Source organism: Somniosus microcephalus, chromosome 11, assembly GCF_052327205.1.
Source record: "Somniosus microcephalus isolate GS21.2 chromosome 11, FLI_Smic_1.0, whole genome shotgun sequence".
NCBI classification, from domain to species: domain Eukaryota; kingdom Metazoa; phylum Chordata; class Chondrichthyes; order Squaliformes; family Somniosidae; genus Somniosus; species Somniosus microcephalus.
In genome coordinates, this window is record NC_140997.1 from 141,966,220 (window position 1) to 141,988,109 (window position 21,890).

Sequence of the window (21,890 nt, forward strand, 5' to 3'; positions counted from 1 at the left end):
TTCATATTTATATTTCCTCATACCAGGCAGCATCCAAGTGAATCTATAATGTAGGACAGATGAAGCTCTCTGCCAAGGTCAAACCTCTTTCCCTTAACTTAAATAATGGATAATCAAGTGCTCTGAAGCCAATTCCTACCTCCTGCATCTGCCATGCCCTAAATCAGGGGTGTCCAGCCTATTGCAGCAAGGGGACAGACCCATGTATCCTAACCAGTGAATGGGCCATGGGTGTTTAAACTGTTTTTGGGACAGGCAACATACTCATTACCCACTGTCTCCAACAACACAGGCACTTTTCATTTGCAATAGCTCATTCCCACTTTTATTCAGGAAGTAATCCCACACAATGCTTTCAGTGTCTGTTTCTGAATGTGTGGTCTGGATTTTACATTTATAATGGGAGGCTTTTTAGGTTTATTGCACAATCATTTCTCCCTTGTCATTTTGCAGAGTCAGTTTTCCAGTGTGAGATCTGGAATTGCACTTTTATTGCCAGCCCATTCGTTCCTGGTGCCAGCTTTAGCCTGGGCCAACTAAGGGCACCCTGCAGATGCTTACCCAGGATCCTTCTGTGGAAGTAGGGCTCCTGCAGGTTCGTTCTTTGGAAAACGTATTTGCCCACATACGCGCCACAGGACAATGATAGTATGTGCTGGGCTTGCCGACTCAAGCTTACAAATACCCTACCTCGTAATTATAGAACGCCAGCAACCCACTACAGCCAACTTGCTCTTGAGATGGTCATTGCACTGGAGGTCCGTCAGTTCCATTTGGATCTCATGTCGTCTACTGCAAAAGTGTTCCAAATACCTCCAGCTTTAGTGAGCTGTCGGCGAAACCTTTGAAGCCATAGTCCAGCCCCATCAAAGTGAAGCAGGCAGTCAACGTACCACCTGAATGGAGAAGTGACAGCGCAACACAAGTTTCTAACAGCGGGATCTCAGTTTTGGAAACTTTGTGCAAGGCCGAAATGCTCTGTCAGGACATGGTCATGGTCGTGGTCAGCCCTCCTGCAGCTTCTTGTTCAGAACATTCAGGTGGTCTCTGAAGGTCCACCGACTATGTTTCATCACAGATTTCTGGCAGAGATCTTTCTTCGTGCCCTGCGAAGAGGCGAACTTTGGTGGGGTCAACTCAAAGAACCGCTTGAGTGCCGGGCCATAATGAAGCCACCATACATCATCCTGGGGCAACAAGTCCTTGTGTTGGTGCTGAACTCTGCTGGCAAATTTGGAAACAGGCGGAGATTGAAGACTCTTGCACCAAAAAAGTCAATGGCCTGCAGAACCATGTCCATGATTGGCTGCAGATTAGCTACTCTACCTACCCGAGCTTCTTGATGCAGAATGCTGTGGAGATGGCCAAGCTTGGTCTGGACCCCTGCAATACAAAGGACAACAGTGCATTCAATATCATAGCCAATGTTGGACAGCCACAGCACAGGAAACAGCAAGAGACAGTGCATACCTTCATCGGCCATCTCACCTTCTCAACAGGTGCCTCTCCCTGAGCAAGGCTGGACCACCGTCAGTGGTCAGGCCAACAAGCTCGACACATGGCGACTTCAGGTGCATCACTGTCGCTTCTGAACACAAGAAGAGATCGCATCCTGTAAACAAAGCAAATCGCATGACTGGAGGTGCAATGGGTTACTTTTCACTGCAGTAATTCTTAAAATAATTTAGAATTTGTACCTTTTGTAAGTTGTAATGCTTCCCCAAATAGTGAGTTCTTCTACTAAATTGATGGAGGCATCAACTCCTCCCACTAAGATGAGCAGCTGGTCAGTGTTTGCAATGTTGGTGCTTTCTTCTGGAGGCAGGTTGTACAATGCAAAACCCAGGGCCTCTCCAACCAGTTTCTCTGCGACGTCCTTGGACAGATATTCCACTCTTCGCAGCGTTGTGTTGGGTGGTTAACTAAGATTGGCGAAGGGACTCTACTGTCCTGGGCAGTCTTAGCAATGGCCTCCATGCATCACTTCACAAAAACACATCAGAGGCTCCTATATCCACCACTGAGGGAGCAAACCATTTCCCAGCAAACAGGGAGCAGTTTTTCCCCAATCCTCCAAACCTGGGAAGTTCAAAAAGCTGAAACCAACAGCAGAAGAACTATACTTTAAGCTCCCATGCGTGAAAACAGACAATAACTTGGTGGTCCCAAGGATTCAGCAGCCGGATAATTGGAGCTCGTGTGTAGGATATCGTCCATGGGTCATAGTTTGGACCTTGTGACCAAAGTCATGTGTGGCGAAGTAGGAGGATAGATGTTATTACAGTTCAATAAAAGAATCATTTAGTTTGGAACATACTTTTACATTTTGATGAACTGCTGGCGATGCTGGGAAATGGAACACTATTCAACTGTCTCATCAAGCACTCCAAAGTCAGCCACAGCACAGGTTAATTGCGGAGGGTAGCTTCCTCTGTACTGGCCCATCAAACAATCCCAGGGCAGGTACAGCACAGGTTAGATGCAGAGTAAAGCTCCCTCTACACTGTCCCATCAAACACTCCCAGGGCAGGTACAGCACGGGGTAGATACAGAGTAAAGCTCCCTCTACACTGTCCCATCAAACACTCCCAGGGCAAGAACAGCACGGGTTAGATACATAGTAAAGCTCCCTCTACACTGTCCATCAAACACTCCCAGGGCAGGTACAGCATGGGGTAGATACAGAATAAAGCTCCCTCTACACTGTCCCATCAAACACTCCCAGGGCAGGAACAGCACGGGTTAGATACAGAGTAAAGCTCCCTCTACACTGTCCCATCGAATACTCCCAGGGCAGGAACAGCACGGGTTAGATAGAGTAAAGCTCCCTCTACACTTTCCCACCTGTTGAGTCTGTGGTTTCAATTGCAGTTATACTGAATAACAGGACACAGGCTACAGAAGTAAGTAAACAGGTCTTTAGTGATTGAGGGTCCTCTTTTTGTTTGAACCCCAAAAAAACCAATTGGACTGTAAATAAACAAAAGTTCAACTAAATCTTAACAAATCAAACTAAAATTTGGTTTTCCGGGTTGATATGCACTCCAGTCCCCGCGGCGCCCACCGGTCGCGGAAATACTCAAGCGCACCGGCGGACACCGCGTGCTTAATCTCCAGGGCCACACGGGCGCGAACATGGCCGCAGAAGAGAGGCAGGCAATCCGGCTGGACGACCCCCTCGACCGCCCGCTGCCTGGACCAATTGATTGCTCTTTTAGCCAGGCCCAGGAGCAGGCCCACAAGGAGGTCCTCCAGCCTGTCCGCTCCCCTCCGCACCGGGTGACCGTAGATCAAGAGCGTGGGACTGAAGTGCAACCAAAAATCGAGGAGCAGCCCCTTCAAGTAGTGAAAGAGGGGCTGCAACCTCTCACACTCCATATAAACGTGAAACACGGACTCCTCCAGGCCGCAAAAAATGCAGGCGGCCTGGGAGTCCATGAGCCTACTTAAAACCTTATTGCACGGGACTGCTCCATGCAACACCCTCCAGGCCAAGTCCCCGATGGAACAAGGGAGGACTCCCGCGTAGAGAGCCCTCCATTGGGGACCTCCGCCACCGCCAGTCAGCAAGACGCTACGCCAAGGCGTGTCCGGACGGTAGACGAAGATGGCAAAGTGGCGAGCGTGCAGGAGCAGCCCGTACAGGAAACCCCTCCGCGCGGAATGAAAAGGCACGGAGGGTATTTCCTCGAGACGGCTCAAGTTGTGAGGCGCCGGCTCCCGAGGGGAGTTTCGGGGCCGGGCGCCGATGAGGAATTCCGTCCGGACGGGGGTAAGCTCGGACGGGATCGCCCCACGTGCTTGAGCTGCCTCGATACACCTAGTGGAGTCGGGGCCCAGTGCCGCTTTCACTGATTCGATGGCTTCGGCCGCGAGCCGGACGTTGGCCCAGGACAGGCGCCACGCCAGCTCCTCCGGTGCCATCCAGCCCGCTCCTCCGCCATCAAGCAGGTCCCCGACTCTGGTCACCCCGCCAGGCACAGCCCTGCCCTCCGCCAGCCGCCCGAACCCGCGTTTGTGGAGGTGCGGATTCCTGAGCAGCGGCTCCCGAAGGAGAGCCGCCGCTTCTGACGGGGGAGAGCTCCGCCTGGAAGCGACGTAGTTCCAAATCCATAGTAGTTCCTGGTAGAAGACAGGCAGCTCCCGCAGGTCGGCATGCCTGCCGCCCACTTTCACAAACAGGAGCTGCATGTCGTAATTGAGGCCGTGCAGCTGGCGGAAGAAAAACGTCGCCAGCGTACACCATCTCGGAGGATTCTCGACGTACAGGTATCTCTGCAGCGTCTGAAGACGGAAAGTCGCAGCCTGGGTGTGAAGGCACACCAGCGTCTGACCGCCCTCCCTAAGCGGGAGACACAGAACCGCGGCAGAGACCCAGTGCTTCCTTTTGTCCCAGAAGAAGTCGATGAGCCTCTTCTGCATCTTGGCGACAAACGCAGGGGGAGGGATCAAAGTGACCAACCGGTACCACAACATGGCGGCCACCAGCTGGTTTATGACCAGCGCTCGACCCCTGTAGGACAACACTTGGAGCAGTCCTGTCCAGTGTCCTAGGCGAGCGGTGACTTTGGCCTCCAGCTCTTGCCAGTTCACCGGCCAGGCGTCCTCGGCAGGGCTAAGGTAGACTCCCAAATAGAGGAGGTGCGTGGTGCTCCAGGCGAAAGGCCTGAACTCCTCCGGCAGGGAGTCCACCCGCCACTGACCCACCAGGTGTCCGGAACATTTCTCCAAGTTGATCCTGGCGGAGGATGCGTCCGAGTAAATCTGCTGGCATTCCCGCATCCTCCGCAAGTCAGCGGGATCCGTGACCGTGAGGAGCACGTCATCGGCGTAAGCCGAAAGGACCACCTCCACGCCCGGCCCTTGCAGAGCCAGTCCTGTCAACCTCTTCCGCAAGAGGCGCAGGAATGGCTCCACGCAAATGGCGTATAACTGACCGGACATGGGGCATCCCTGACGCACCCCCCTCCCGAAGCGAAGGGGCGCCGTCAAGGACCCGTTAACTTTAATCAGACACTCTGCGGCGGCGTACAGAAGTCGGATCCGGGCGACGAAATGCATCCCGAACCCGAATGCGCGCAGAGTCCCGAAGAGATACTCATGATCCACCCTGTCGAACGCCTTCTCCTGATCCAGGGAGAGGAAGGCGACCGACAGACCAGCCCTCTGGGAGTGGTGGAGCAGGTCCCGGACCAGATGGATGTTATCATGGATGGTCCGGCCCGGGACCATGTAGGACTGGTCGGGGTGGATCATGTGGGCCAGCACGGTGCCAAGGCGAGCAGACATGGCCCTGGCAAAGATTTTATAGTCCGTGCTGAGGAGGGAGACCGGGCACCAGTTCTTAAGGAGGCGGAGATCGCCCTTCTTAGGCAGCAGGACAATGACCGCCCTGCGCCAAGAGAGGGGCATCTCCCCCGTCGCCAAACTTTCCCCCAGGACCCGCGCGTAGTCGCCCCCCAAGACGTCCCAGAACGTCCTGTGGAACTCCACAGTCAGCCCGTCCAGCCCCGGGGACTTTCCCCTAGAGAGCTGGCGGAGGGCGCTGGTCAGCTCCGCCAGGCTTAGCGGAGCGTCCAATTTTTCGGCGCCCTCCGGACTGACCTTCGGCAGGTCCTCCCACAAAACCCTGCGCGCATCCTCGCTGGACGGATCCAGAGAGAACAGAGCCCCATAGTAGGCGCGGGTCTCCGCGCTGATTCCCTCCGGATCCGAGACCAGAGATCCGTCGTCGGCCAGCAGCCCCAAGAGCTGCTTACGGACCCCCCGTCTTTTTTCCAGCGAGTAGAAGAAGGGGGAGCCGCGGTCCAGGTCCCGCAGGAGCTGGATCCGCGACCTCACGTACGCGCCTCGGGACCCGACGAGCTGCAGGTCCTTCAGCGCGCCCTTCTTCTCTTCGTACACCTTCCGCAGGGCCGGGTCCTCGACGACTTGACCTAGACGGGACTCCAGGTCGAGCACCTCCTTCTCCAACCGCCCGGCCCGGGCCTCCCGCCTCTTGGTCGACCCCTTCGCGTACTCCTGACAGAAGAGACGGACGTGAGCCTTGCCCACGTCCCACCACAGCCTCAAGGAGGGGAAGCCCCCCTGCTTCCTACTCCAGTCGGCCCAGAACCGACGAAACGAATCCCGGAACCACGCGTCCTCCAGCAGCAGGTTGTTAAAGTGCCAGTACGTGGACCCCCCCCACGTGCGCAGCGGAACAAGCTCCGCCCACACCAGGTGGTGGTCCGTGCACAGCACCAGCCGCATGGAAGCCGCCGGAACGCAGGAGACATACGCCCGGGAAATGTAGAGGCGGTCGATTCTGAACCCTCCTCCTCCAGACCTCACACTAGTGAAGGCGCTGGAGTCGGGATGAAGATTTCGCCAGACGTCCACCAAGTCAAAGGACCCGACCAGGTCCCTCAACTTCTCCATCGCCGCCGGGCATCGCGGGGGACCCGGACGGTCCCTCGCCTCGAGGGTGCAGTTAAAATCCCCCCCGAGGATGACGCACTCGCCCACGTCGATGGAGCCCAGAAGAGCGGACACTTCTTCAAAGAAGCGCACTTGCTGCGCACCGGCCTGAGGAGCGTACACGTTCACTAGATGGAGCGGCATGCCCCCCAGGTGAACAGTGACCTGGAGCAAGCGGCCCGGCACGTGCTCCTTGACCCCCAAGATCTCCGGCTGAAAATGCGGGGCCAGCAAGATAGCCACCCCGCTGGAATTGTTGGAGAGGTGACTCATGCTGACACCTCCTTGCCACTCCAGGAGCCACGTGGCTTCGTCTCCCGGAACGGTGTGGGTTTCTTGCAGGAAGCACACCGCATACTTCCCGTCCCGAAGGACCGAGAATTATTGAATCTGCGGCGCGCCTCCCTGCTGCCGTTGATGTTGAGGCTGGCTATGGTTATCTTCATGTCAGAAGCATAGTGCAACCTCTACCTACACCTAACGGGGGGAGGAAGCGCAGCCGCTGGTCAGCCGCCACTTCCTTAGCAGCCCAGTGAGAAACGTTCTGAGCCGACGCAGCTCGAGCGGGTTCACACCCTCGTCCGCGCCCATGATCTTAACGGCGGCGCGGACGGATACGATGAGCAGCGCCAGCTCCGACCACCTGTCGAGGGCCAGCTGGACCTTATTGCGCCGACCCAGGCACGTGGCCATAAAATCCCGGAGTTCCCTTACGGGAATGAGGGGAGACTCGGCAAGGGGCACGAGGTCATCCATCGCCTCGTCGGCGCTGGAGTCCGAATCATCCTCCGTGCCCATCACCGAGTCCCCATCCTCCTCCAGGGGGTCGTCACCAGCGGCCGACCCGTCCGCCGCGCAGTGAACGGCTCGGCCGCACCAGCCAGCCCCGCCTCCGCCCAGATCCCACCCCCAGGATCGGCGGCAGAGGATTCCTCCCTGGGCTCCTCTAGGGGTGCTGGGCCAGAAGACGGCGGCGGTTCAGAGCTCCCCTCCGCCCCAGACGCCGGAACGACTGGAGAAACCGGGGAGAGAACAATTCCCAGCTCCTCCAGTACGTCCGGCACCAGAGACGCAGCCAGGGGGCCATCCTCCTCCCCGCCACCAACCTCCGACCCAGCGGATGGGGTGTTTTGAATTAAAACCTCTACCAGGTCGAGCAGCCCCTGGGAGATGTCCGGGTCGCATTGGGCGAGCTCATTATCCTCGAGCTCGCCCGACCCAGACCCCAGGCCGCCCGACCCGGCGAGGGGTAACGGCACCGATAGAATGTCAATTTCCGCTGCGGGTTGTTCCGCGACCCCACCCACGGGCAGGGTCTCGTCCCCATCCCCGGGAGGCACGCGCCGAACAGGCACATCTGCCTCAGCCTCCCAAGGGGCAGGCGACCCCTGCCGATCGCTGGTGATGACGACAGCGGCGGGGGGGGGGGCGCAGTACCCGCGGTGGGCGACGACTCCCCCTGCTCGGAGGGAACTTCCTCCTCCCAGTCCTGCTCCTCTTCCAGGGGGTCGCGCCTTCTTTTTAGCACAGAGGGAGCGAGGGAGACCTCCATGTCTGCAAAAGCTTCCTCCTCAGCTCCCTCCAGCGGAGCAGGTTTGTCGGGTTCCTCGGGCCCGAGCCCGGCCGCAGGTATTGGCATTACCGCTGCGGTGGTTGCGGCCACAGGCTTGGGCACGAGGCCCCTCCTGCTCGCGTCTGCCCCGATTAACTCCGCAAGGAGCGCGGATGTAAGGGGCGCAAGGGGCAAGGGCTGGCCATCCATGGGGGGACCTGCCCTAAGGTGTTTGTTTTTTCCCCGCGCCTTCTTTCCGGCCGGACACGCTCCCTCCCCCCCGCCGGAGGCCTTGGTGGCATCGGCCCCCGACGTCAACCGCGCATCAGACGTTCTCGACGCGCGTGCAGATCCGGGGGGAGGAGCGGCGGCGGCACCAGCCTCGGCCGCACGAGATGATCCGGCGGCCTTGGAGGCGGGGCAGTTTTTCCTGATGTGCCCCACCTCCTTGCAGGCATGGCACCGCACACCGTCCGACGCCCAAAAGACGCGATAGGCGGTCCCCTCATGGAGGACGACGAACGCCCCGTCGGTGTCCTCCTCCCGCGCCAGCTGGATAAACAGCTGGCGCCAGAAGGAGAAGACGTGGCGAAGGCTGGCCTCCCGGAAGCCGAGCGGGATGGGTGTGATCCCCAACCTCACCTCCCCAAGTTGACGTAAATGGGGAAGGAGGAGCTCACCAGGAACATAGGGCGGGACATTGGAAATGACGATCCTCTGCGCGGTGGCCTCGAGAGGATCCACCGGCAGGAAGGTCCCGCCCACGGTGAGCCCCTTGGTGATGGCCAGGGACACCGCCCGCTCCGACCCCAGGAAGAACACAGCCTTCCCATACATTTTTGAGGCCGCGACGATGGCTGAGGGGCCGACAACCCCAGCCATGGCTTTAACGCAGGCCTCAATGGTCATCGTGGGGTGAGTGTAGCTCTTCACCCCAAGCTTTTTTGTTATTAATCTGAATGGTGACGGGGCAGCAGAAGCAGCGGGAGCAGCTGTGGCTGTGGCTGTGGCTGCCACTCCCGCATAAGTCCTGGCTTGCCCCGCCACCGGCGAAGATGCAGTCGCCATTCTGGGGTGCTTTTATAAGGGCTACACTCACCCCAAGTCACAGGCCTGAAGGTTTTAATGGCCTCGGGTATTTTTTTGGTCCTCTTTTGAGCAGAGGGAGCTGATTAAAATGAAAACACACCTCTCCCCTTATTGATTGAAATTGGGAGAGGGGCCTTCTCCCCTCTGCTCAATAGGCAATTAATAAAAAGAGATGAAAAATGAGGTGCCTCAGAGAAATAGGCAGAGAGAGACAAAGAGAGAGAGAGAGGGGGGGTGGGAAGGAGGGAAGCCGCAAGGGCAGTGTTGCCACTCAGGATGGAGGGTGGGTGTTGGCAGGGGTGCACTCTCCGATGGGATTTAAAAGTCTTTGGTGGTGGTGGTCTTCTGGCAGGAGGAGAAGATGTCTTCACCTGGGAAAGCTGGAGATGCCCAGGCTCAGTCCTGCAGCAGGTCTTAACGATGCAATTAATGGAATTAAATTAAAGACTTCACCTAGGCTGCTCCAGCTGTCCCAGGCCAGGCAATAGAAGGGGTGCTTATTAGTGGTGTGCGTGGCCTAGCTTTTAACAAGAGCCACACACACACACATAGACACCCCTTGATGATCCGGCCTTGTTTCTTCTTTTCTCCCCCCACCTGAAATACAAAGTCTTTGGGAGAGTGCCCCAAATAACACCCACCTGTAGATGTTCAGAAGAGATGATTTTGTTCTTCCCTCCTTCCAAACAGTTGGTGGTTGTTGGTTGTTTCTCTCCCCTCTCTCCCTCTCCTGAAGTGGAGGCCAATTTGGGGAGGCAGTAATGGAAAGGCCTCTCCCCTGGTTGGTGTTGTTGCTGGCCTCCTTTCTCCTTCTCCTCCTCTGTCCTATCTCTCCAGGCACCTCAGTTGCTGTGATGATGGTGGAGGAGGTGGAGGTGGTGGTCTATCGTTCTCCTCCTCTTCCTGGTCAGGAGACCACCACTTTCCACTCTCCACTCTCTTGGTTTGGCTGCTCCTTCTCCTCCTGCTGACTGAGGCAGCTGCACAGCCAGAAATGCACTGAAGACTCTTAGTGATTGAGGGTCAGGGCTGAACTGGGATACACTTTGCTCTGCAGGGTTTATATACCGGTGTGGTCACCACCGGTACTACAATGTACAGGAGCCATCAAAAAGTAGTCCATCACCTTAAGGTATCCTCTTAAGGTGCTACAGGTTACATACACTACACCATCAAACACCCCCAGGGCAGGTACAGCACAGGTTAGATACAGAGTAAAGCTCCCTCTACACTGTCCCATCAAATACTCCCAGGACAGGTACAGCACGGGTTAGATACAGAGTAAAGCTCCCTCTACACTGCCCATCAAACACTCCCAGGGCAGGAACAGCATGGGTCAGATATAGAGTAAAGCTCCCTCTACACTGTCCCATCAAACACCCCCAGGGCAGGTACAGCATGGGTTAGATACAGAGTAAAGCTCCCTCTACACTGTCCCATCAAACACTCCCAGGGCAGGAACAGCACAGGTTAGTCACAGAGTAAAGCTCCCTCTGCACTGTCCCATCAAACACTCCCAGGGCAGGTACAACATGGGTTAGATACAGAGCAAAGCTCCCTCTACACTGTCCCATCAAACACTCCCAGGGCAGGTACAGCACAGGTTAGATACAGAGCAAAGCTCCCTCTACACTGTCCCATCAAACACTCCCAGGGCAGGTACAGCACGGGTTAGATACAGAGTAAAGCTCCCTCTACACTGTAGCATCAAACACTCCCAGGGCAGTAACAGCACGGGTTAGTTACAGAGTAAAGCTCCCTCTACACTGTCCCATCAAACACTCCCAGGGCAGGTACAACATGGGTTAGATACAGAGCAAAGCTCCCTCTACACTGTCCCATCAAACACTCCCAGGGCAGGTACAGCACGGGTTAGATACAGAGTAAATCTCCCTCTACACTGTCCCATCAAACACTCCCAGGGCAGGGACAACACGGGTTAGTCACAGAGTAAAGCTCCCTCTACACTGTCCCATCAAACACCCCCAGGGCAGGGACAGCACGGGTTAGTCACAGAGTAAAGCTCCCTCTACACTGTAGCATCAAACACTCCCAGGGCAGGTACAGCATGAGTTAAAAGCTTTGAAATAACATCAACAGGAAGTACCTAGTGGCACAGTGGGCTAGACACCAGCCTTTTATCTCTCAGACATAGATTTGATAGGATGCTGACTATAACATTCCTATGTTGAATGAGTTTGGACATTATCAGTCCAATTACTGGTGGGCAACAGTCTACAGCATAAAACTGTCAATTCCACATCAATTTATGTTGACTTTGAGGCAACTTTCACTGAGAAAGGCTGGGGTGTGAAATGGAAAACCGTCACACTGGTGGAGTAGGATTTGGTATTCAGGAACGATGAGATCAAATGGCGCAAAGGGCCTACGGTGTCTGAATCTATCTGGTGATTTTGAGTAGAGGTGCTCTTCTGAGGTTGAGGCTGAGGTATATTATTGAGAAGAATAGAGGGAATATTATTGTGTATCTAACCATCCTATACCTGACTTGGGAGTGACTTAGGCGGACACTGATGGCTGACATAGAAAGTGTTTTATTCCCCCCAATAACATCCCTCACCTTGATCAGCATAAAAAATAGTAAAAGAAAAAGGGTAAAGGCACCATCATACGTCCATGGTCTATAGCCCTGATTCAGCCCATTCTGGCCAGTCTTCACGTAAAAAGGTTCAGTGAGGTTCTTACCAACAGGGGGAAGTTCATACTCCACCTCAAGGACCACCCGCTCACCCACGTTCTTCAGTAGGCTGATAATCTCATCGTGCCGCAGTTTGGTCAGGTTGATGCCATTAACGGACTTGATGTAATCTCCAATATTTAACTGGTCGCTCCTACAAAAAAGAAGTGGACCAATCACTGAAAGTTATATCAGAGTGATCAAAAATCGAAAGATGCATCATCTGCACTTGATTGCTTTTTTGAGGGAGCTGGTGAAACTCCATCTTTTTAAATCCTTTTTCATGGACTGTTGTCCGCCAGGCATCACTCTGGGCCGAGCTCCATCCTCTGCCAATACCAATCTAAAACCAGCCTGCAGGGAGCCGGTGTTCCCTGCGAGGAAAGTACCCAGAGCTCTACCTGGTGTCCCTCACTGTCGAGCATTAGCCCAGCATGAAGAGGATTGTGGCCACAAAACTTCGCTGTCGCCCGCCCTGTGGGAGGATCACCCCCAGATGCACTCTTAACCCACCATTGCAATGGAAATCGGGGGACTCTCCCCACCCCTACCCACAAAATCTGGGAACTTTGGTGGGGTCAGCGGCAGAAGTCCGAAGCAGGGTCATTTCAGCCCTTAGGCCATCTCACAGATCTCTGTGGCCCTGTGTTCAATACTAAAGACCAACCCATAAGCCAGCCATCATCTGAACAGGAGTGGGTCTTTACAATGTCTGGGCAACTGTAGGGTGCCCAGGATCACTTTCCTCAATATATCGGAAGCCCTCATGTGATTTCCTTCACTTTGAAAAGTGCGAGAGTAATCACTGTCACAATGTGGCTTAGGCTATAAACTATCAAACACATTTATCAACAGAAGATAGAGAAGTAAACAAAATACTAACAGCATTTACAATAGTATACAGCCTTAATTATTCCTCATGAACCGTCACATCTCCCCAATGTGAAACTGGACCCAAGGTCCCTTGCTATAACGTAGCATGGTTGCTCGCTGCTAACCTTTCACGCAGCCTCCTGTCTCGCTCTATAATGGCCTCAGTAGTAAAACTGCCAAATAAATGCACGTCTTTCTGCTTTCTTTCTAGAAACCCAAATCAGGCAACTCCTGGCTGCCAAGCTGTTTGTTGAAATGGATGGCAGTGAATCATGTCTCCCTCCTGCACCCCCAGAGTCCTGGCTCAAGCCTTCACTTGATTTCCAGGGAAATGAAAGCAGAGTTTACCCCACACAATCAGCCACCACTCACAGTAGGACAGAAAGACGTGCGCCTGCTCTTCCAGCCTGTCGGTCCGAATTGAATGGAGCTATTCAATCTGACAGTCAGCCATATTGAATAAAGTGGCACCTATGCATATAGGTATGAAGAAATACTTCATAGGATAGGACAGCACTAATGGCAATGCATTTAACAGGCAATAACATACTGAACTACCTCTTGTTTCATTGCAGCAAACAACATAGAATTACATAGAATGCTCCACACAAGCCTCCTTCCATCCCTCTTCATCTAACCCTAACAGCATAACCTTCTATTTCTTTCTCCCTCATGTGTTTATCTAGCTTCCTCTTAAATGCATCTATGCTGTTTGCCACAACTACTCCATGTGGCAGCATGTTCCACATTCTAACCACTCTCTGGGTAAAGAAGTTTCTCCTGAATTCCCTGTTGGATTTATTATTGACTAGCTTATATTTATGGAACCTAGTTTTGGTCTCCGCCACAAGTGGAAACATCTATCAAATCCTTTCATAATTTTTAAGACCTTTATTAGGTTTCCCTTCTAGAGGAAAGAGCCCCAGCCTGTTCAATCGTTCCCGACAGTTATAACCTTTCAGTCTGGTATCATCTATTTTGCACCTTCTCTGGTGCCTTTATATCCTTTAAGTATAATTTTAAGGGGTAATGTTCCGGCTTTGCACTCACAGTGGGCAGCCTTGCTTAGCAGCAGCGGGTATTGTAAACCTGGGCGTGCGCTGCGCCTGATTTACTGACCACGCCTGAACCTCCGAGATGTACTTCCAGCTGGCCGTGCTCTCCGCCGGGAGAGGGAAGTTGGAAAATGACCTCTCTCATCTTGGTCCTTGTACTGATGTGTGTCAGACAGACTGGGTCCTTTCTTCAATTGGATCTGGTTTTAACCTCAAATGTATCGTAACAAGAAAGGAAGAAACAAATAATACAATATAGCCATAGTTAAAACTGCTTCATTTTTTTGTTGCTATATTCACAAACCCTCACTGGAAGAGCCCAGTTTTTAAAAATTCAACAAATATATTGCCAGATCTCGACAAAGGCTCGACTTTGTGTAAATGGGAATTAAAGGGCAGAATCATAAAGAAAGATCTTGCATATTTATAGTGCCTTTCACGACCTCAGGATGTCCCAGAGTGCTTTACAGCCAATTAAGTACTCTTTTTGATGTGCGATCACTGTTGTAATGTAGGAATAGCGGCAGCTAATTTGTGCACAGCAAGGTCCCACAAAGAGCAATGTGATAATCTGAGGTAACCAGATAATCAGTTTTAGTAAAATAACAACAGAAAATGTACTTCTTGCAATTTAATACTCTATTCGCTGCTCACGATGCGGTCTCCTCTACACTGGGGAGACTAAACGCAGATTGGGCGACCGCTTTGCGGAACACCTCCGTTCAGTCCGTAAGGGTGACCCTGAGCTTCCGGTCACCTGTCATTTTAATTCTCCGCTTCACTCCCGCTCTGATCTCTCTGTCCTCGGCCTATTACATTGTTCCAATTGTTTTGTTTTCTTTTTGGGTTCAATAAAGACTCATTTCTGAAAGAGAATGTTGTTTAATCTAAAGTCTTGTTCAAGACTTTCTACAGCTTTTTACAGAACACACTATGCTGTGATGCATCTAGAATGAAACTGAACGTAAAACTCCTCTGGACTGCTTGTCTCTCACATGACCTCTGCTGGTCAGGCACAAGTAATCAAAAACACAGACAAATATGCTGTAAGGCATAAGTAATCAAACGCAGACAAATATCATCACTATTTGCTGATATCATTACATCTCCCTTTCTTAAAACAAAAGTATTTTACTTTTAACTAACAACATTTAATGAACTTACATCATCATTATCATGATCAAGGTTTTTTACCCTTGCTTTGTGTGTTCACATGAAATATGTCAATACACTAGAACTTGAAGAAGGAATAAGATAACATTACTTCCTTCTATAACAATAGTCCTTAAATTTGCTCAATGAGTCTCTCAGGAGGCTTCACGTGACTTGAGGATTTTCTGATTGATTGTCCTTGAATCTGAGTTGTTGCCTCAGATGATTGGTTCTCAGCTGTGTGATCAGGTTGTTCAACAGTATCAGTCTCTTGACCTGCTCAGTTCTCGTGGTTCCCCATACTATGATGTCATCCATTGATGTATCAACTCCCTCCAGGTGCTCATAGATCATATGGATAGTCTTGTGATACACTTCAGGAGCTGAGGCAATGCCAAATGGTAACCTTAGGAATCCGTATCTGCCAAATGGAGTGTTGAACGTGCACAGTCTTGAACTTGCTTCGTCCAGCTTCATCTGCCAAAATCCTGAGGACGCATCTAACTTGCTGAAATATTTTGCATTTGCAAACTGCGCCATGATTTCCTCACGTGTAGGAAGCTTGAAGTGCTCTCTCTTTATTGCTCTGTTTAGATCTCTTGGATCCAGGCAAATTCTGAGCTTTCCATTCTTTTTGTCCACTACGACGAGGGAACTCACCCACTCAGTTGGCTCATCTATCTTCTGAATCACGTTCAGGCTTTCCATCCTGTCCAACTCTGCCTTCAGTTGCTTTTGAAGAGCAAACGGAACTTTTCTGCATGGATGTATGACCGGTGTCATACTTTTATCTACTCTGATCGTGTGTTCTCCTGGAATGCAGCCTAGACCCTTAAATAGGTCTTTGTACTCTTTCATGAGTTCATCATAGACTGTCTCTCCTTCGCTTTCCACAACGAGGACTCTCTTTACCAGGTTCAGTCTCTCACAGGCTTTTAACCCTAGTATGGCTTGCACATCCTTTGGCACCACGATTAATGCTAGCGTGTGCTCTCTGTCCTTGTGTGTCACTTTGACAATGCATTTTCCTTTCACTGGTATATCAGAACCTGAGTATCCGGTCACTTTCACTTGTATTCCATGTAACTTTGGTCTGGGTCTAATTCTCTTAAAATCGGTCTCTGATATCACATTAACTTGTGCTCCAGTATCCAATTTAAATGGAATGTGTATGTCATTTACTTTTAGTGTCAACATCCAGTCTCTTTCTTTTTTGTTTTCAGACACAACATCTACATTGAATTCCTCTATCTCGCTTTCATCTACTGTATGGACCTTGCTTTGTTGCGCTTGGTTCTTACAGCAACGGGCATAATGGTTGTTTTTGTTGCATCTATTGCATGTTTTACCATATGCTGGACACTTTCTTGGTGGATGCTGTGTACCGCATCGACTACATGACTTCTGATTGTCTCTTTCATTTTCGTTTGCTGGCCACGTCTCTTTTTTCACATTGGCGCTCTCTTTGTTAAACGGTTTGTATCCGTTCTTTCTCACTGCATCCACGTTGCAGCTACTGTCACTGAACAGCTCCTTTGCCTGCAACTTCACAGTCTCTGTAGCCCTACACAATGCTATGGCTTTTCCCAGGTCTAGATCTTGCTCTCTTAGCAGCCTTTCCCTTAGACCATTATCTGGAATACCACACACCAGTCTGTCTTTTATCAGCGAGTCTGTGAGTCCCCCAAATTCACACGATTTGCTCCGGTTTCTCAGTTCAGTCACATACTGATCAATAGTCTCGCCGATTTTCTGTACACGTGAAAAATTTGTGCCTCTCAAAGGTCACGTTGCGTTTAGGTATGCAGTAGGCCTCAAACTGTTCCATTATTTTATCTAGCTTCATTTTGTCTCCATCAACAGCAAATATGAAATTATTATATACCTCCAGCACTGCATCACCCACGACATGTAAGAACAGTGACGATTTCTGTTTATTACTTTTCTTGTCAGCTCCGATTGCCGCTAAATACAACTCTAAACGTTGTTTGAACCTCCTCCAATTTTCAGCCACATTACCTGTCAATTGAAGCGTCGCCGGTGGGAGTAAACCTTCCATTTTTTCACTTCGTTAGCTATTCTCTAATGGTAAGCAACGATGTTCTCTTCTGGCTTGCTAATATGTGGAGAGCTGATTTCGCTTACTTGCCACAACTGCTTTCACTGTCCCATCAAGTTGCTAACTTCAGATTTTTTCTCTTTCAGCCACTTCTGACATCATGTTTTGTTTTCTTTTTGGGTTCAATAAAGACTCATTTCTGAAAGAGAATGTTGTTTAATCTAAAGTCTTGTTCAAGACTTTCTACAGCTTTTTACAGAACACACTATGCTGTGATGCATCTAGAATGAAACTGAACGTAAAACTCCTCTGGACTGCTTGTCTCTCACATGACCTCTGCTGGTCAGGCACAAGTAATCAAAAACACAGACAAATATGCTGTAAGGCATAAGTAATCAAACACAGGCAAATATCATCACTATTTGCTGATATCATTACACCAATGAAGCTCAACGTAAGCTCGAGGAACAGCACCTCATCTTTCGATTAGGCACTTTACAACATCGAGTTCAACAATTTCAGATAATTATCCCTGTCCCCATTTTTCATGCAGTATGATTTTTGCCACTCCCATTTGCAACATTTTATCTTTCCTGCCTCTTACAAAAGTACAGGATGTTCTTTCAATTCCTTCCTCCCCTCCTAACACCACCCCCCCCCCGTCTCTGCACCTGCTTAATATCTGTTACATCTCCAGCTTTTTCCAGTTCTGATGAAGGGTCCCAGACCTGAAACATTAACTCTGTTTCTCTCTCCATGGATGCTGCCTGGCCTGCTGAGTATTTCCAGCATTTTCTGTTGTTATTTCAGATTTCCAGCATCCGCAGTATTTTGCTATTATAATCTGTTTTAGTGATGTTGGTTGAGGGATAAATATTGGCCAAGACACCGGGGAAAAGTCCCCTGCTGTTCTTTGAAATAGTGGCCCAGAAATTCGGGTCTCCACGGGTGAGTACGCAGGGGGTACTCACCCGTAGGCCCAATGGAAGTGCCGGTTTCGTGCATGTACTGCGCATGTGCGGGAAACCAGAACTTCCGCTCCCTTAATGGAAAGGTTTCAGAGGTCGAACGCGTATGGCTGATCTGATCTTGGCCTCAACTCCACTTTCCTGCCCGCTCCCCATCACCCTTGACTCCCCTGTTTTTCAAAAATCTGTCTATCTCCGCCTTGAATATATTCAATGACTCCGCCTCCACATCTCTCTGGGGTAGAGAATTCCAAAGATTCACGACCCTCTGAGAGAAGAAATTCCTCCTTATCTCCATTTTAAATGGGCAACCCCTTATTCTGAAACTATGTCCCCTAGTTCTAGATTCCCCCACCAGGGGAAACATCCTCCCTGCATCTACCCTGTCAAGCCTCCTCAGAATCTTACATGCTTCAATAAGATCACCTCTCATTCTTCTAAACTCCAATGAGTATAGGCCCAACCTGCTCAACCTTTCCTCATAAGACAACCCCTTCAATTCAGGAATCAACCTTATTCTGCCCTTGCAGCGCATTCCTATGCAGAGCTAGACAGGTAGCTAACAACTTGATATCTTCCCATAAAAATCACAAGGCTTGACTTTTCTTGTAAACTTTATTGAAAGATTCTTATTGTGAAACTGAAATACAATACAGAAATGGAAGCACACATTAGTATACAAGCACATAACTGATATGCATACACAAATTTAGGTACGCCTGAGCAACACAGTACATTTGGCATGTAACTTACCAAAACACGTGGAAACACAGCTTACTGTGAATATACATTTAGCAAATTGAAAGGCATTCTCTTTAAATTAGCCCTGCACATAGTGCATCAAAATACAGCTACAAGTTAACCAGCTAGACAGAGAGTGAGCACTTCACGGCTAGCTGTGTAAGTTTGCTTACAGAGAAAAGTTACAAACTAAACATTTTCTGCAAAATATAGTGTACACTAATCATCTATAACATTCTCAAGTACTTACAGACAAATAGTGTCCAAGGCTGGAGTGTGACAAGAACATAACTTCCCAGACCATGTGTGGCTGCAGGTCTGTGATATACAGTAGTTTACTTTACTGCACTTTACTGCACTTGCTAGGTACCAAATATCCACTAGGTGGTGGCACACAATGGAAATCGACCCAAATTACTCAAACCCCTGAATTAACTGGAAAACTAACATAAATTCCTAAAGAAAGGCAGCACAAACCTAGTGAACCTTCTCTGAACTGCCTCCAATGCAAGTATATCCCTCCTTAAATAAGGAGACCAAAACTGTATGCAGTACTACAGTTGTAGCAAGACTTCTCTACTTTTATACTCCATCCCCCTTGCAATAAAGGCCAACATTCTATTTGCTTTCCTAATTATTTGCTATACCTGCATGCTAACTTTTTGTGTTTCATGTACGAGGACACCTAAATCCCTCTGTACCACAGCATTCTGTAGTCTCTCTCCATTTAAATAATAATTTGCTTTTTTATTCTTCCTACTAAAGTGGATAACCTCACATTTTCCTACATTATACGCCATCTGCCAAATTTTTGCCCACTCACCTGACCTATCTATATCCCTTTGCAGACTCTTTGTGTCCTCCTCACAACTTGCTTTCCCACCTATCTTTGTATCGTCAGCAAATTTGGCAACAGTACACTCGGTCCCTTCATCCAAGTCATTAATATAGATTGTAAATAGTTGAGGCCCCAGCACTGATCCCTGTGGCACCCCACTAGTTAGAGTTTGCCAACCTGAAAATGACCCATTTATCCCGACTCTCCATTTTCTATTAGTTAGCCAATCCTCTATCCAAACTAATATATTACCCCCAATACTGTGAGCTCTTATCTTGTGCAATAACCTTTTATGTGGCACCTTATCGAATGCCTTCTGGAAATCCAAATACACTATATCTACTGGTTCCCCTTTATCCACCCTGCTCGTTATATCCTCAAAGAACTCTAATAAATTTGTCAAACACAATTTCCCTTTCATACAATCAAGCAGAGTCAACATGGTTTTATTATGATTCTCTAAATGTACTGCTACTACTTCCTTAATAATGGATTCCAGTATTTTCCCAATGACAGATGTTAGGCTAACTGGCCTATAGTTTCCTGCTTTCTGTCTCCCTCCTTTCTTGAATAGGGGCATTACATTTGCGGTTTTCCAATCTGCTGGGACCTTTCCAGAATCCAGTGAATTTTGGCAGATTGCAACCAATGCATCCACTATCTCTGTAGCCACTTCTTTTAAGACCCTAGAATGCAAGCCATCAGGTCCAGGGGACATGTCAGCCTTTAGTCCCATTAGTTTGCCAAGTACTTTTTCTCTAGTGATAGTGATTGTTTTAAGTTCCTCCCTCCCTTTTGCCTCTTGATTATCTACTATTATTGGGACGCTTATAGAGTCTTCTACAGTGAAGACAGATACAAAATATTTGTTCAAAGTCTCTGCCTTTTCCCATTTTCCCATGATTAATTCCCCAGTCTTATCCTCTAAAGGACCAATGTTTACTTTAGCTACTCTCTTCCTTTTTATATACCTGTAGAAGCTCTTACTGTCTTTTTTTATATTTCTTGCTTGTTTACTCTTATAATCTATCTTCTCCCTCTTTATGATTTTTTTAGTCATCTTTTGCTGGTTTCTAAAAATTTCCCAATCCTCTGGCCTACCACTAATCTTCGCAACTTTGCCTTTTCTTTCAATTTGATACCATCCTTAACTTCCTTAGTTAGCCACGGATGGTTCATCCTTCTCATAGAGTCTTTCTTCTCGCTGGAATATATCTCTGCTGAGAGTTATGAAATAGCTCCTTAAATGTCTGCCACTGCTTATCTAACATCTTACCCTTTAACCTATTTTCCCAGTCCACTTTAGCCAACTCTGTCTTCATACCTTTGTAATTGCCTTTATTTAAGTTTAAGACACTAGTTTTAGACCCAAGTTTCTCACCCTCAAACTGAATGTGAAGTTCTATCATGCTATGATCACTCTTCCCTAGAGGATCCTTTACTAGGAGATCATTAATTACCAGAGCTAAAATAGCCTGCTCTCCGGTTGGAACTCCTCTACTCTTCTTCAAAATAGTACCATGGAATATTTTACATCCACCTGAGAGAGCAGACTGGGCGTCGGTTTAACGTCTCATCTGAAAGATGGCACCTCCGACAGTACAGCATTCCCTCAGTACTGCACTGGAGCGACAGGCTGGATTATGTGCTCAAGTCTCTGGAGTGGGACTTGAACCCACAACCCTGAAAATTTTGCCACTGAGCCACAGTCCAACACTTAAACAACATTAAACAGTGAACAGTAATTACTGAGGGAGGCAAGAAGGAGCTCTATGAACAAGGGTAGTTGAAATTTCAGGATGGGATCTCACTCAAATGGCTTAGTGAGTAAATTCACTGGCTAGCATGGTATTGAATCATACAGATCAATAGGTACATGGTTCAATTCATGATCAGTGCTGAATTCATTTATCTCATCTGGGACAGCAGTTATCCCAAGGGGAGGTCAATTGGTCTCAGTGCTTGTAGGGTAAAAAGGGGGGAAAAACCATCTTGATTTTGACTGCTATTTATTGCCATTTGTGGGTATGTGTGTGCGAAATAGGACTAGGAGCAGGCCGTTCAGCCCCTCGAGCCTGTTCTGTCATTCAGTTAGATCGGGGCTGATCTGCATCTCAACTCCATTTACATTAGTTGAAGACTTGACTGGCTGTGACGCCCCACACAGTGGAATATCCTGGTGACATTCATCGAAGTTGAGACCTGAGGAACGGTTATTGTGGGAGGGCAATTAGGGCAGATAGCACCTGTGCAATCAACCCCAGGAGAGATGGGGGGAGGAAAATGGAGGGACAGAATTGGCTTGGCCTCATCCCAACTGTGATGGTAAGGGCTTTTACAAAAAAACAAACAAGCATTTAATTAAATTCCATTTGCTTTTTAAATTGATAAATTGATTACCTCTCA

General features: G+C 49.6%; 1 protein-coding gene across 1 annotated transcript in view; it reads right to left on the reverse strand.

The window, feature by feature from the left end:
• grip2b (glutamate receptor interacting protein 2b) overlaps positions 1 to 21,890 on the reverse strand; it is a 445,227-nt gene that overhangs the window by 234,128 nt on the left and 189,209 nt on the right. Inside the window, exon 4 of the mRNA XM_086001324.1 lies at positions 11,807 to 11,952. Coding sequence (XP_085857450.1) covers positions 11,807 to 11,952 — 146 coding nt within the window. The remainder of the gene's footprint in view (positions 1 to 11,806; positions 11,953 to 21,890) is intronic.